The sequence below is a fragment of the Telmatherina bonti genome (genome assembly GCF_933228915.1).
Source record: "Telmatherina bonti genome assembly, chromosome: 12".
Lineage (NCBI taxonomy): Eukaryota > Metazoa > Chordata > Actinopteri > Atheriniformes > Telmatherinidae > Telmatherina > Telmatherina bonti.
Window position 1 is genome coordinate 15122321 of NC_136610.1, and position 13419 is coordinate 15135739.

Below are 13419 nucleotides of genomic sequence, written 5' to 3' on the forward strand. Positions count from 1 at the left end.
TCACCGACGTGGTAATTTTGTTCAGCTGGGGTGAGGCGTCGAGAGAAATAAGCACAGGGGTGGAGTTTCTGAGTCCTAGATGATTGCTGAGACAGCACAGCTCCAACTCCTTTGTCTGAGGCATCGACCTCAACCACAAATTGACGACTGGGATCAGGGTGGAGGAGAACAGGGGCTGTGGTGAATAGATCCTTCAGTCTACGGAAAGCCTGATCTGCAGGTTCAGACCAGGTAAAGGGAATTGATGGAGAGGTAAGATGAGTGAGAGGGGCTGCAATCTGGCTATAGTTACGGATGAAACGGCGGTAAAAATTAGCAAATCCCAGGAAGCGTTGCAGTTCTTTCACAGAGGTGGGGGTAGGCCAATCTACCACCGCCTTGACCTTCTCCGGGTCAGCTCGGACTTGCCCAGTCTCAAAGATGTAGCCGAGGAACGATACAGTACTCTTATGAAACTCACATTTCTCAGCCTTGACAAATAAGCGGTTCTCCAAGAGTCTCTGTAGGACCAGTCGGACGTGTTGGATGTGCTCAGACTCGTTCTGGGAGAAAATGAGGATGTCGTCTAAATAGACAAAGACGAAGCGGTTAAGGAGATCTCGTAATACGTCATTAACCAGGGCCTGAAACACGGCAGGAGCATTACATAGTCCAAACGGCATAACACGGTACTCAAAATGGCCCAAGGGTGTCCTAAACGCTGTTTTCCATTCGTCTCCCTCTTTTATCCTGACCAAGTGGTATGCGTTGCGAAGGTCGAGCTTCGTGAAGATTGTGGAGCCATGAAGGGAATTGAAAACTGACTCCAGTAGGGGTAAAGGGTACTTGTTTTTAACTGTGATTGCATTTAAGCCCCGGTAGTCAATGCAAGGTCTAAGTGAGCCATCCTTCTTGGAGATAAAGAAGAATCCAGCTCCTAGGGGTGAAGAAGAGGGCTTAATTAATCCAGCTGCTAGGGAATCTGAGATGTACCCCTCCAAAGCCTCCATCTCAGGTTGGGATATGTTGTATAGTCGGCTGGTAGGCAGTGGGGCACCTGGGAGCAATTCAATGGTGCAATCGTAAGGTCGATGAGGTGGCAGTGCTAAAGCCTTGTCCTTGCTGAAAACCTCCATTAAATCATTATATACTGTCGGTACTGCAGACAGGTCTGGGGCAACGGGTTGAAGACCAGAAACGGATGAGGTCGAGGGAATGGCCGACAGAAGACAGGTGGCATGACAAAAGGAGCTCCAATTGATAATTCTCCCAGTCCGCCAATCTAGGTGCAGGTTATGTAAGGACAGCCAGGGGTGACCCAAGACCAGTGGAGACTTAGGTGATTCAACAGTGAAGAAAGGTATGTATTCCTGGTGGTTGCCAGAGACTATCAGTCTAACGGGGATGGACTGTCGGGTTATGGAATAAAGATGGCTACCATCCAGAGCCTGTGCTGATACAGGGGAAGAAATAGCCTCCAGACATAACCCAAGAGTGGTGGCCAAAGTCTCATCCAGAAAATTAGCCTCAGCTCCAGAATCCACTAAGGCCTCAACAGAATGGGGGGTCTTATCTACGAACAGGGTTGCGGGGATAAGTGTCTTGGTGTGGGGGACCTCATTGGATGATGTGGTCATCAGTACTCCCGCTGCTACTGACGACCCTGGTCTTTTGCTCGGTTGGGACATAGAGATATCCGGTGTCCAGATCTTCCGCAGTAATAGCAATCTCCAGAGTCCCTTCTCCTCTGCCGCTCCTCTGGGGAGAGGTGAGCCCTGCCCAGTTGCATGGACTCCTCCGTAGGCGGGGTAGTGTGAGACAGAGGGGAGGAGTTCGATCCCTTGTCGATCTTAGGGCTTGGGATCTGGGATGTGTGTCTCTCTTACTGTGACTGCTCGATCGGGTTGAAGCGCGGGTGCGTTGGGATCCGGCGGCTGGGAAGGTGCTGAAGGGATCAATCCAGCGACATGTGTGGTAAGTTGGGCCAGCTGAGAGAGTATGGTGTGGTAATTATGATCCAGAGTCAACATCAACTGTTCATGTCGAGTGAGGCGAGCATTCAGACCTGAGAGGGCTTGTTGTAGTGGGTCCGAAGCGACTTCCGGGTTTGAGTCCGCTGAATCCATTTGTGGCCAGATAGTTCTGTTAGGTTGACGTCAAGTGCGGGGGATTCATATGCGGACTCGGCTTGGAGTTTCAAAGAATGCTTTATTTGCTTCCTTCTGATTTCGGTTTCTTTCCCAGGTGGATGCGGAAGATAGGTTAGTCGGCAGGCAGACAAGCGGGGAGGTAAACCTGGCGGACAGAGAGGCGGGCAGGCAGGCGGGCGGGCAGGCAGGCAGGCAGGCAGGCAGGCAGGCAGGCAGGCAAGCGGTAGGGCAGCAATCGGGCATGCAGGCAGGATCTCTGACGGGGAAAAAACACACAGGTTAACGATCAGGAAATCACACTGGGAAGAATCCTTCAGGCCGAGAGTTGTACCAAAGGCGTTCAACTATCTGGCGATGAACAGCAGGCTGGGCAGATCTTAAATAGTGCTACTGCTGATTGCCAAGATGCCGATCAGGTGCTGATCCAGGTGCCAGGATGCCAGACACGCCCACCAGGGAACAGGATCACAACAGGACTATTACAATGTCCACTGAGACAGAAGAAGTTGCTCCACACTGGCTGTGGATAAGGAGCAGATGTCTGTGGGTTGTGTGGAGTGACATAAACTCATTTTAAAGAAATCCCCTCTGGGTTGCTTGGGTGGGTGCCTGATTGTTGAAACCCCAGGACCCTGTTCATCACTGATAACATCTGAAATATGATCTCAGTTTTACAATATTTTAAAAGTGAATATAAAACTTTGATGAACTCAAGCTCCAGTTATGTTTTTGCACCATTTAAGCCATTTTTATAGTTATTTTGTATAGCGGGGGTCACTTTGAATCATGTGTTAATTGTTTTTTCTCTCTCTTTAATATAGTTTGCAAAAGAGAAAAAAGAAAAAAAATTCTTTAGATAGGCCCAATAATTCATTCATGCCGACCAGTTGATTTAGTGTTCTCAATGGAAAAAGAGTATTGTGTGTCACTGCAGATACCAGAAAGATCTCATATCATTTTGATGAAACAAAAAGATTTTGACTCTGACATATTATATTCATTACATAAGAACTAGGGGAATTCCTCCAATATTCATACCAAATTAATTTTCTTTTTATCTGTACAACAGCAGTTTATCAGGCACACAATGGCACAAATCCTCACCGGAGAGGAACGATGTGATAGGAAGTGTTGTGATTCCAGGCAGTGAGTAGACTGAGAGGTCATTATTTCATTTTTTCTACATGGCTGCATTTTTTTCTACACTGGAACACATTTTGCACTGGGATAGCCTAGAAAATGGCATATTCCCATGGGTAGTATGTTGTATTGTGAACAGGAGACGGGTTTGAGACACTACCAATGTTCCTTCTTTGTCTGTTTGGTCATGTTGACTAATGTTGCACAGTTTCTACCCAGTCTGTTACCACCTCGATGAGAGGTAAAAACATCTTTTGCATGCAATGAAACCAGATCAGCAACAAATATTTAAATGAATATTTCTTGGAATATTGAAGTAAGTGGTTTTAAATTGTGATGTTGCAATCAGTGTGTAATATTGCTTTAATTGCATTAATTCTAATTGAGAAACATGATTTATCAGAAATTAGTGAGTTCTTTTTTACTTGTTTGTGATTTTTTTCATTTGCAATGCAAAAAAGCATGAAAATCCGCTCTTGATAACTAGATAAACAGACTGTTATAAATAATGTAGCAACATAATATAAATATAGTACAAGTTACCAATAGCAACCTGTTGCATGGTGTCTTTGCATCGTGTCAGAGTGAAATGTGTTAAAGTGTAAATTGGAAAAAGAGATATCTCGAATGAATTAATGTCAGGTTTAATAATAGGCTAAACAAGGATAAATGCACAAATAACTAATAGGAAAAATGTGCAAACAACTGGGTCCATAAATGACATCTTATGGTTTGTAAATGTAGCACACATAATTCATTTAATGGAAATGTTTGTATTGTAAATAAACAAATAGCCATGAGTCATTGTTGTAATATTGTGATAAGATCATGGCATTATTGAAATGTGAGTGGGTGTTTAAAAACAGCACAAAACCAGAAAAAAATAAGGCATATGAATGCATTTTGTGTTCAAACTTGGAAATAAATTTGCTGTCAGTTATTAATTTAGCATTGTTTTTTTTTTTTTTTTTTTTACAAAAAATAGATAAATAAACAGAAAAGGTGAAGGAAGGTGCAAAGATATCATGACCATTACAGCTAAAAAAACATTACTGCATCTGTAACAGAATAAAACAAAACAAACTAAAACACAAATATGGAAGACCGGAAGAACAGGTGAAAGATCATTGTTATTCCACATGTGGGAAGAGTTGATGAAAAGCTAAAGATGATCTCCAAACATGACACCCTAGTATATTTCAAACCACACATCATCCTAAGAGAGAAACTGGTTCATTTAAAGAACAAAGCACCCAAACCCAAACTGAGTGGCATCATGCAGACAGTGTGCTGCAGTCCTTAACATAAGACTACACAACCACTCCATAAACGCATGGCAGAACATTAGAGCGAGCTCTGCCAGTCAAGATTTGGCACCCCATCTGGATCTCAAGGATAAATTACACACTTTTGAGCCTATGTACACCTATGTACACATTTTGGACAGAAGACACAGGTGGTTTGTCAACGAAGTCATCTATGTTAAACTGGTAAAATTCTGAACAGAAGAGATGGCCTCAGGTACCACCTTGCAGCTTCTACAAAGCAGTTAGACAACCATTCACACATTGGACCTTGTGACCAAAACAGTTTTGATCATGCAGGTGAACAATTTAATGGTTGTAATGACTTTAATGACCAACTGGTCGGCCAGTTAGTGTAAGCAGGGTTTTCTGCCAGTGACACGTTGACTGCCTTTGATGTGAGAACATTTCCTTCGTGTTTATGTACAGACGGGTGTTTTACATGATAGAAGTGCTGTTTTTGAAAGTTATTGTAGTTATAGAAGAAATGTTCTTTTCTGTTTTAACAATATGTTGAAACTGGAAAAAAATAGTATTTCCTGGAGTGATCAAACAGTCTGCCTCTGGACTTCCTGAGACATACCTAACCAAAATGTTCTGAATAAAATGATAAATCAGGCAAAAAGGAAGGCAGCTTCCTGCACTCTCCCACCATTTAAGATGCAGTAGGCATGTCCTGCTCTGACCCAGATGTGATTAAAAATGCTTCTCATGAAATTAATTATTTGTTTCAGCCTGTACTAAGGGCTGATGCTCAAACGATGATGGAGAATCCATTTCTAAGCACAACCTTTCTTAGATAGCACAGGTAGGGACCTCTCCCTTCAGGAACAGGAAGGGAGGAGCACAGATATCCCCCCCACTCTATGCTGAAATTTTTTGTGACTGAGGTGCAACTAAGGATCCCGATAGGTTTTTCTTGCAGATATGATAAAGAACTTAGCAGTTTGTTTGCTGATCCTTTTCAAGCAATATTAAATTATTCATTTGATGCTGGCCTACTGCTGCACTGAGCCAACACATCCTTCATTCCTCAAACACTAAATGTAAAACTAAAGTCTACTCAGTTATGTGACACTGATGTGAAGACATTTTCATCATCTCGTTGATGCACAGAAGACCTTCGATCATGTTGAATGCTTGTTTTTAACTCTGAAGCAAATTGGCATTGATACCTTCTATTATAAAAGGTATAAAACAGGGTTTCTGTACTTCTATTATAAAACAGGAGAAGGTTCTTAGTAGTAGCAATCATCACCAGTGGCATAAGATGTGGGAACTTTGAGGTTTTGAGAGGGTGTAAGCAGGGTTTTCTGCCATCTCTGTCGCCATTTTCTCTCTCGTAATTGAGCCATTAGCAGAAACGATCTGGCAGGACCCAGCAATATACAGGCTAAAAAAAATGCCTCACACACTACCTGAAAATGGAATCCTTATGACCTCGGATCAGATATCACAAAAACACTGTACTTCGAAAAATGGCCTTTTTGGATTTTTTTTCAGATAAGGGACCACACCCTGTATTTAAACCCTTACTGTTCTGTTCTCCTGTGCGGGTTCATTGTGTTTAGTTTGCGCTCTGTGTCCAAGGTGTCCTGTGGTCCTGCGTTAACAAAAAAAAACCAAAAAAAAAAAACCCTGCTTAATTCTGCATCCCTGCCTGGCTTCCTGCATATATGTCCTCACCTCCAGCACTCATCGTGAAAAGAAGAAGCTACACTTCGTTCATAAAGTAATGGAGATAGTCAGCTACAACACTCTGGTAGGCTGTAGTATTTAAACAAAGCTTAATTTATTTTAAGGGACTCAAATTGTGCCAAAAAAGTATTCCATGACTCTAACACCACCAGCAACCTGAGCTGTTGATACAAGTGAAAATGGATCCATACTTTCAGATTGTTCACACTAAATTCCGACCCTATAGTATCTGATTCTTGCAACTGACACCAGACTGGTTAGTTTTGGTAAGACTGTAGGAATCATAGCCTTAAATCCCTGTTTTTAGTTGATAAATGTAGTCTTCTGTGCCTGCTCATCTGCTTGAAGGTTGGATGTGTTGTGTGTTCAGAGATGGTATTCTGCACATCTTCAGCCAGAGGTGTTTTCAGTTTCTGTTGACTGTTTTATCCAGCCAGTATGCTCATTCTCCTCTGACCTCTGATGTCAACTTTACACTTTTGCCCAGACAACAGTAGCTCACTGTATATTTTGTCTTTTGCATACCATTCTCTGTAAATCTCAAGGATGGTTGTGTAAAAATCACCAGTTAATGAAATATTCAGACCAACCAGTTTGGTACCTTCAACCACAGAGATGGCTTTAAAATGACTGTTTTAATCTATTTGGTTTATTTCAAAACGCCATGTGGTGCTACAACTGTTGAATAGTCATACTTATTCAAAGAGATATCATCAAGTACACTTCAGTTGTTGCATTGGGAGACCAATTTACCCATTTTAACCACAAGACTACTTGCATCCTTAAAAAATGGCCTTGCATTTAAATGGCCATTTTGTCTTGTTGAAAAATTTAATCTGTTTTGGTACATGATATGTTTTGTCGCACATTTTCCATGCTCTCTAAAACAGAATGACTGCAACCTGACAGCACTCAAGTTTGTGGCAAAAAAAAAAAAAAAAAAAAAAAAAAAAAAAAAAAAATATATATATATATATATATATATATATATATATATATATATATATATATATATCAACAAGTAAATCAATCTATTAATTCAATCATTCTTTTTGTCCCCACGGGGCAATATTAAAAGGCTATAAAAGCATCTTAAAAACACACACCCAATACACACACACACACACACACATACATATATATATATATATATATATATATATATATATATATATATATATATATATGTGTGTGTGTGTGTGTGTGTGTGTGTGTGTGTGTGTGTGTGAGAGAGACTTTAAAGTGTCCCCAAACTTAACATGAAGCACATCACTTTATACTTTTAGTACACAAGAGCTGAAATTTATTTTTTGCTGTCTTTTATTGATTAATGTCTGTAAAACGCAGCAATAAATGATAGAAAAAAAATATATCTGTTTTTTTGGGTGAAAATGCCGTCGTTATTTATCAGGAGGTCACGGAGTACATTTTGAAGTAAAACTGAATAAATAAACATTTTCAGCATTCCATCAGCAGGGTATATGCAGTGCATTTGTGCTGACATACAATATGTATGTGTGTGTGTGTGTGTGTGTGTGTGAGTGAGACAGTGAACCAGGAAGCCATGCAGAAACCGTATCTCACGCTGACTCTTCCCTTTCCCTACCTCCACAGTCGAGGACAGCTTCTCTTGGCGCGGAGGAACTGAACCAACTCCACGTTCCGTCTGTCAGCCCGACCTCGCTTTGCTGCCTACACTGCCTACTACGGGTTATTTGTGATTGGCTCGTGCCTTGCTCAGCTCCCTCCCCCTCTTGTGATTGTATGTAAATCCGGCCGGGACTGAACCAGTGACTGAGGTTGGGGCTGGTGGCTCCTGCCTCAGTGGCGCACACGAGACCCGAGAGCAGCCGAGGTGAGATCGCTGCGCTGTCGGAGCTGTCCACTCTGCCGTGGTGCTGATCCCTCTTCTTCCCTTCTCTTCCCTCTTTTTTTCTTTCTCAGCTCTGTACAGCATTCTCGTGTTATTTTTGGAAAGGATTAACAACCTGTTCTTTGGCTGCGTGTCCGTGCAAACTTCTCCCTTGGACGTCCCTCTCTGTCCACAGAGGAAATTACACCACACCAGCGGTGGGTTTGACCGGAGTGGAGCTGAGATTATCATTAATTATACTTTGTTGAGAAGTGTCGCTTCAATCCCTGTTTGGATTAACCTCCCTGGATGGTTTACATCTGGACACACCGGTAAGAAAGAAATCCTTATGGCGTGTGTTTTTGCATTTTGTTACATCTTTTCTGTTTTGGACTAATTGTTAAACCCCATCCGATCACATCGCCCCCCCCCCCCCCCCCCCCCCCCCCCCCCCCCCCCCCATCACGGTCTGACTGGCTAAGACACCCAGTTTAACCCTTGTTATCGGTGAGGCGTTGGGACTCTTTCCCAGTAATGTAGCAGGTCACTCTCCTCGACTTAGAAAATACTGTAGGCTATCTCCCGATCTCACGCCTCGAGCTTTTACCATTTCAATTTACCCGGCTCAGGTCCGGACAGCTCAAACCAGCTGATATCTGCGAATCTGAAGTTGAGATTAGAGTTGTTGTTTTTATTCCTGACAGGGTTCCCTCACTGCAACACAAACATCCCGCAAACGAAACAATGTTTAGTAAAATGCTTGACACACGCCACGCAGACCCACATCTTTCAATACATCTGCGTGGTGCTTAGTGTGTGTGTGTTTTTATATATGTATATAAAGCCTATATTTTTCTTTTTTCATTTTTCTTGGCACGCTAATCCTTGAGTGACACCGTTACAAGCGGAGGGATTATACTTTTGTTTTCCACCCTTAGCTTTGCGCCCGACTCATTTTGGCGTCATGTTATGCGCTCTTGCGCCGGGGTTGACCATTAATTGTGTTGTCTGGTGGTTCGTGAAATACATTTGGGGTCATGTAGCCCATTTTTTTTTCTTTTATAACCTCAATAGTGCAGCAGATGGAGTTAAAGCCACCATAAAACCAGATTAAGTTCTGCTATCGATACGACTTAGATTTACAGCTTAGACCTCTTACAAGGGGGTTCTATTGTATCCACTTTGTTACTGGAAAAAAAATAGTACTAAGAGAAAATGAACTAATGCAGTTCAATAGCAACTTCTATTTATTATTGTGCAGTTATACCAAAGGCAGCAGTGAATGTAGGCAGTAATAAGTATGAACCCATTTACATATGTTCAGTGTTTTATGAGTAGCATTCCTTTGTTTACTCTGATGATCTCATTTTACTAAGAAGTACAGGGCGGCTGTATTTACATTTTTACTTTTATTTGAAGTATATTATGAGTTTTTCCATAAATTATCCATCCTTACCCTGGCAACAACTTTATTTTTTCACAATCCCAGCTATAAAGGAACATGAGAAGAGCACCTCTGCCTGATAAATACTATCATCTTTTATATATGCGGGATCATGCACATTTGACATTTTCTGTAATTCACACAGTCTGCTTTACAAGCACTTAAAATCCCAATGTGTTTCTTGACAAGAAGCAACTGTAATTAAAATTCTTGTACAGAATATGTGGAAGCTGAAAAAACCATGCAGTTTGAACGCTGAGCCATCTGTAGGCTTCTACAATCCAACTTCAATCCCTTTATTCCAGCAATGCATTCACTTTATCTATCAAAGCTCTTTGAAACCAGCAGATAGAATCTATTTCCTCTGGTGCATCAGATGGATATACGGATCTAGTTTTCAAGGCTTTGCTCACTAATTGATTCTCAATTTGAAGGGAGGAAGTGATACATCATTTATATAAGTTAGATATATTATATATCACAATAAGTTTAGTGAGAATACTTACTAAATATGCACATCTGAGTAAAGATTCATTTGAAAAGAAGATGTGTATCATGAGAAAAGTGAGGGGGAAAAAAAAGCTAATTTATTATGACTTTGTTACCACTTTTCTCTAAAAGGACAGTTGGACCCATGTGGGTGATGACAAAGCCAGGAGTAAGGTTCTGAATAACCACACAGAAGACACTTCTTTTTAATTAAATATGCTCTTTCCATGCTGTTTTTTTTTCTTTTCTGGAAAAAAAAAAAAGTATCCCCCTATGCATTATGAAATATGTGCTCCCAGCCGAACAGGTGTGGGGTAAATTGAGTTGTTCGGGTTTCCATTACAATGACTTCTATTCAAGTGTGACAGGAAAGCAAAGAATTTGGAGTCCATAATGCTTTTTTACCAAGAGGAAGAGAGAAAAGATGGGGAACTGATCAGCGCTTTTCAGAGATTTGAGTGGAAAAGCACTCGTTGTGGGCGTCCTGCATTGGCACTTTGTAATGGGAGGGGTTAGATGATATTTTAGATGGAATGAAACTAAAGCAATGTATTTGGGTGGTAAATTGTATTAACGGTAAAAGTGCCACCATTTTTAGGATTCTAGCAGTGATATCAGGTATCCTGGCATTGCAGGCTGAGCTTTTTTTTTATTATTATGATTGGTTTTGTTTAGCTTCTTTTCTATTTTGTCTTCGTGGGTAGTTTTAGAGCTGTTTATGCTGTTTCAGGTCCAAGAATTAAATCCATTTCACCTCTCAAATGATTTACACCCCTTATGAACCCTCAACTGTCTGTAGCATCTATAAAGAGTAAACAGCTCGAGTGTGATGGTGGTTCCCCAAACTCCTTTTACAGTGTGAAGCCCACATACCCTTATTGAACTGAATATTAACAAATATGGAATAAATTAGCTATACAGCCATTATAAAAGTTTAGTTTATGCAATTACAAGATCACTGAAGATGTATGCAAAACGAATGAATAGTTAACGATTTTTTTTTTTTTTTTTTTAAATCTACTTCCACCACTTTCAGTATCTACAAGGGACTGTTGACTCAAATGTAGTCACGCTTTGTTTCCACACAGCCATTAATACATGTGTCAGAAATATGAGCCTTCACAATAAGATCAGCATGACTTACATTTAACTGCAGGGAACGACGCTCATGAAAACTGCTGAGGTCAGCAAAGTAAATGGGAAGAGTTTCCTGCAAAGACACATTGATTTATGTTCTGCAAGCTTTACTTGTTCAAACCACTTTTAATTCCATTTGGATGTGGGTAACATTTTAGAGATGATATTTCCAAACTTTGTCAAGGCGAATTTAAATCCAGAATAAATAAAAGAAGAAGAAAGACGTTTACAGAATATGGAAATGACTAATTTCTATTGTATGAAAACTTCGTCATTAAAAGGACTGCATGATGGTCTCAGATTAAACTGATTTAGTGAAACACTAGAAGCAGAGGAAAAGTCAGCATGCCTTTTAAGCTCACAAATAAATAAGTTAAATCTCATTTGATTTTCTTATTTGCAACTTTACATTTTGCATCACAAATAATTACTCTCTGTGTGCATCCAGTACTTATGTCCCAGAAGCCAAGTGTGGACTGAACAAGAAGACATTTCTATGGTTGTGTCTCCAGGACACACTGGGCTGTTCTCGTTCTTGATTGGTGATATTTTAAAGTTTTTAACTTGTAGATGATTGAACTTTAAAACCATCAATTTTCTCCAGCATTCCCAGTTCAGTTATATTTATCCAGATGTAATATAGATCTGACTTTTGTTTAACATTTGTTAGAATCAGGAAAAAAAAAGTCAAGTGCACCTAAATGTCAAACCATCCTTTCAGGTCCATGAACTCTGGTCTTTTGAGAAGTGTGCCTTGTTGTGCTTTTTTTTTTATTTATTTTTTTTTCACATAAGGCAATAAGTTGCAATGTTAAAACCTGGATGCATAATATGGGTTGATTAAATACGATGTCATGTAATGCTGTAAACTTTCATTCTTGTCAGTCTAATTTTAAACAAAGCACACCTTTTCATGGCAAGGAGATGCTCAGACATCAGTGGCGCCCCTGGCAGGAGATGGTGCGAGACCACCTTGTTGTCTCGCACCATCCTTGAGCAGTTTTTTGCTGAGAACAACGTGTTTCGTTTTCTTAACCAAGACTCACAAATATCCAGAATCCAATATGACTGGATGCCCATGGATTGCATCTCTCCATACCTTGACAGAGCTGTTGTTATAGTAACCACCTATCTGATAAACTACATAATGTATGAAGTTCAGATGTGAATTTAAACTCTTTAGATTTGTCCATCACATTTACAATGAGTAGACCATTTTTCTATGACTCTGGCTCTTTCATGATTATCTGAGACACATTTATTGATTTTTGTTCCTCTGAAATTCTTTGTAAATTTTTTTCTATACACTTTTTTTTGTCATCAAAACCCTTAAATTTTAAAGTTTTTATAAGCCACATCAGATATCACGGACCAACCTAATGTATGTACTGTATAGTATATAAAATTCACGCAGGAAAAAAAAACTGCTGTTTGACAAAAGGTAAAAATACCATCTATTTTACGCATGTGAGTTCCAGTTGTTTGTTTTGTTTCATCACTTAATACTTCAACCCACCTCATCACTGATACTTGTAACTTCACTTCCCTCTTTTTCCATCTCCCTTCTTCCCACTCGTAGCTAAGCTTTTACTGCTGCCATCTCCCATCTGTGTCTCTCCGTCTCTTTGTTGCGTCTCTCTTCTGTACAATGAATCTTTATTGTGTGAGTAGACCCACACACTTTGAGGTTATTCTGTTATTTCTGCTGCCATGTTTAGGAGACACTGACATCTTTTCTCATGGCACACAGGGGCTTGTTTGATGTCATAAAAGCATTTTTTTTTTATCTGTTGTGCAAGTATTTCTCTTTTTTTTTATTCTTTTTTATTACTTTTTTCACTTTAGCGCTACTTGAAAAGATGCAAACAACCACAGAAAAACATCTTTTTTCTTATCATATTTTTCTTCTAGCAACATGCTGTAATGATGTGGGTGACTGTGCGGTCAAAATAAAACAAGAAACATTTCCACTGGATCGTATTTCTCTTTCTTTGCTGTGGGGATCAATATGAACCTCTCCGTATGAGGCTCTGTCTCCTGACTTGTAAAACAGCTCTGGATTTCTGAAGCATGACCTCCTCTATTTCATGTCTTGATTGAACTCCAAGTGGATTGTCAAATTTTTATCGTCATAAACTGTTTCATGCTGCGCTGCAGAAGAAAACTTTGGTGGCGACTGTTAAATCTATGGCAGGGTGAAATACTGAGGCTGCTCTCTGGCAGATG

The 13419-nt window shown here is 40.3% G+C and overlaps 1 protein-coding gene across 1 annotated transcript in view; it reads left to right on the top strand.

Moving 5' to 3' along the window:
* Window positions 1-1409: 1409 nt before the first annotated feature.
* fstl5 (follistatin-like 5) overlaps window positions 1410-13419 on the top strand; it is a gene marked incomplete at both ends in the record, with an annotated part of 181762 nt that continues 169752 nt past the window's right edge. Inside the window, 3 exons of the mRNA XM_079250055.1 lie at window positions 1410-1429; window positions 1563-1747; window positions 1890-1953. Coding sequence (XP_079106181.1) covers window positions 1410-1429; window positions 1563-1747; window positions 1890-1953 — 269 coding nt within the window. The remainder of the gene's footprint in view (window positions 1430-1562; window positions 1748-1889; window positions 1954-13419) is intronic.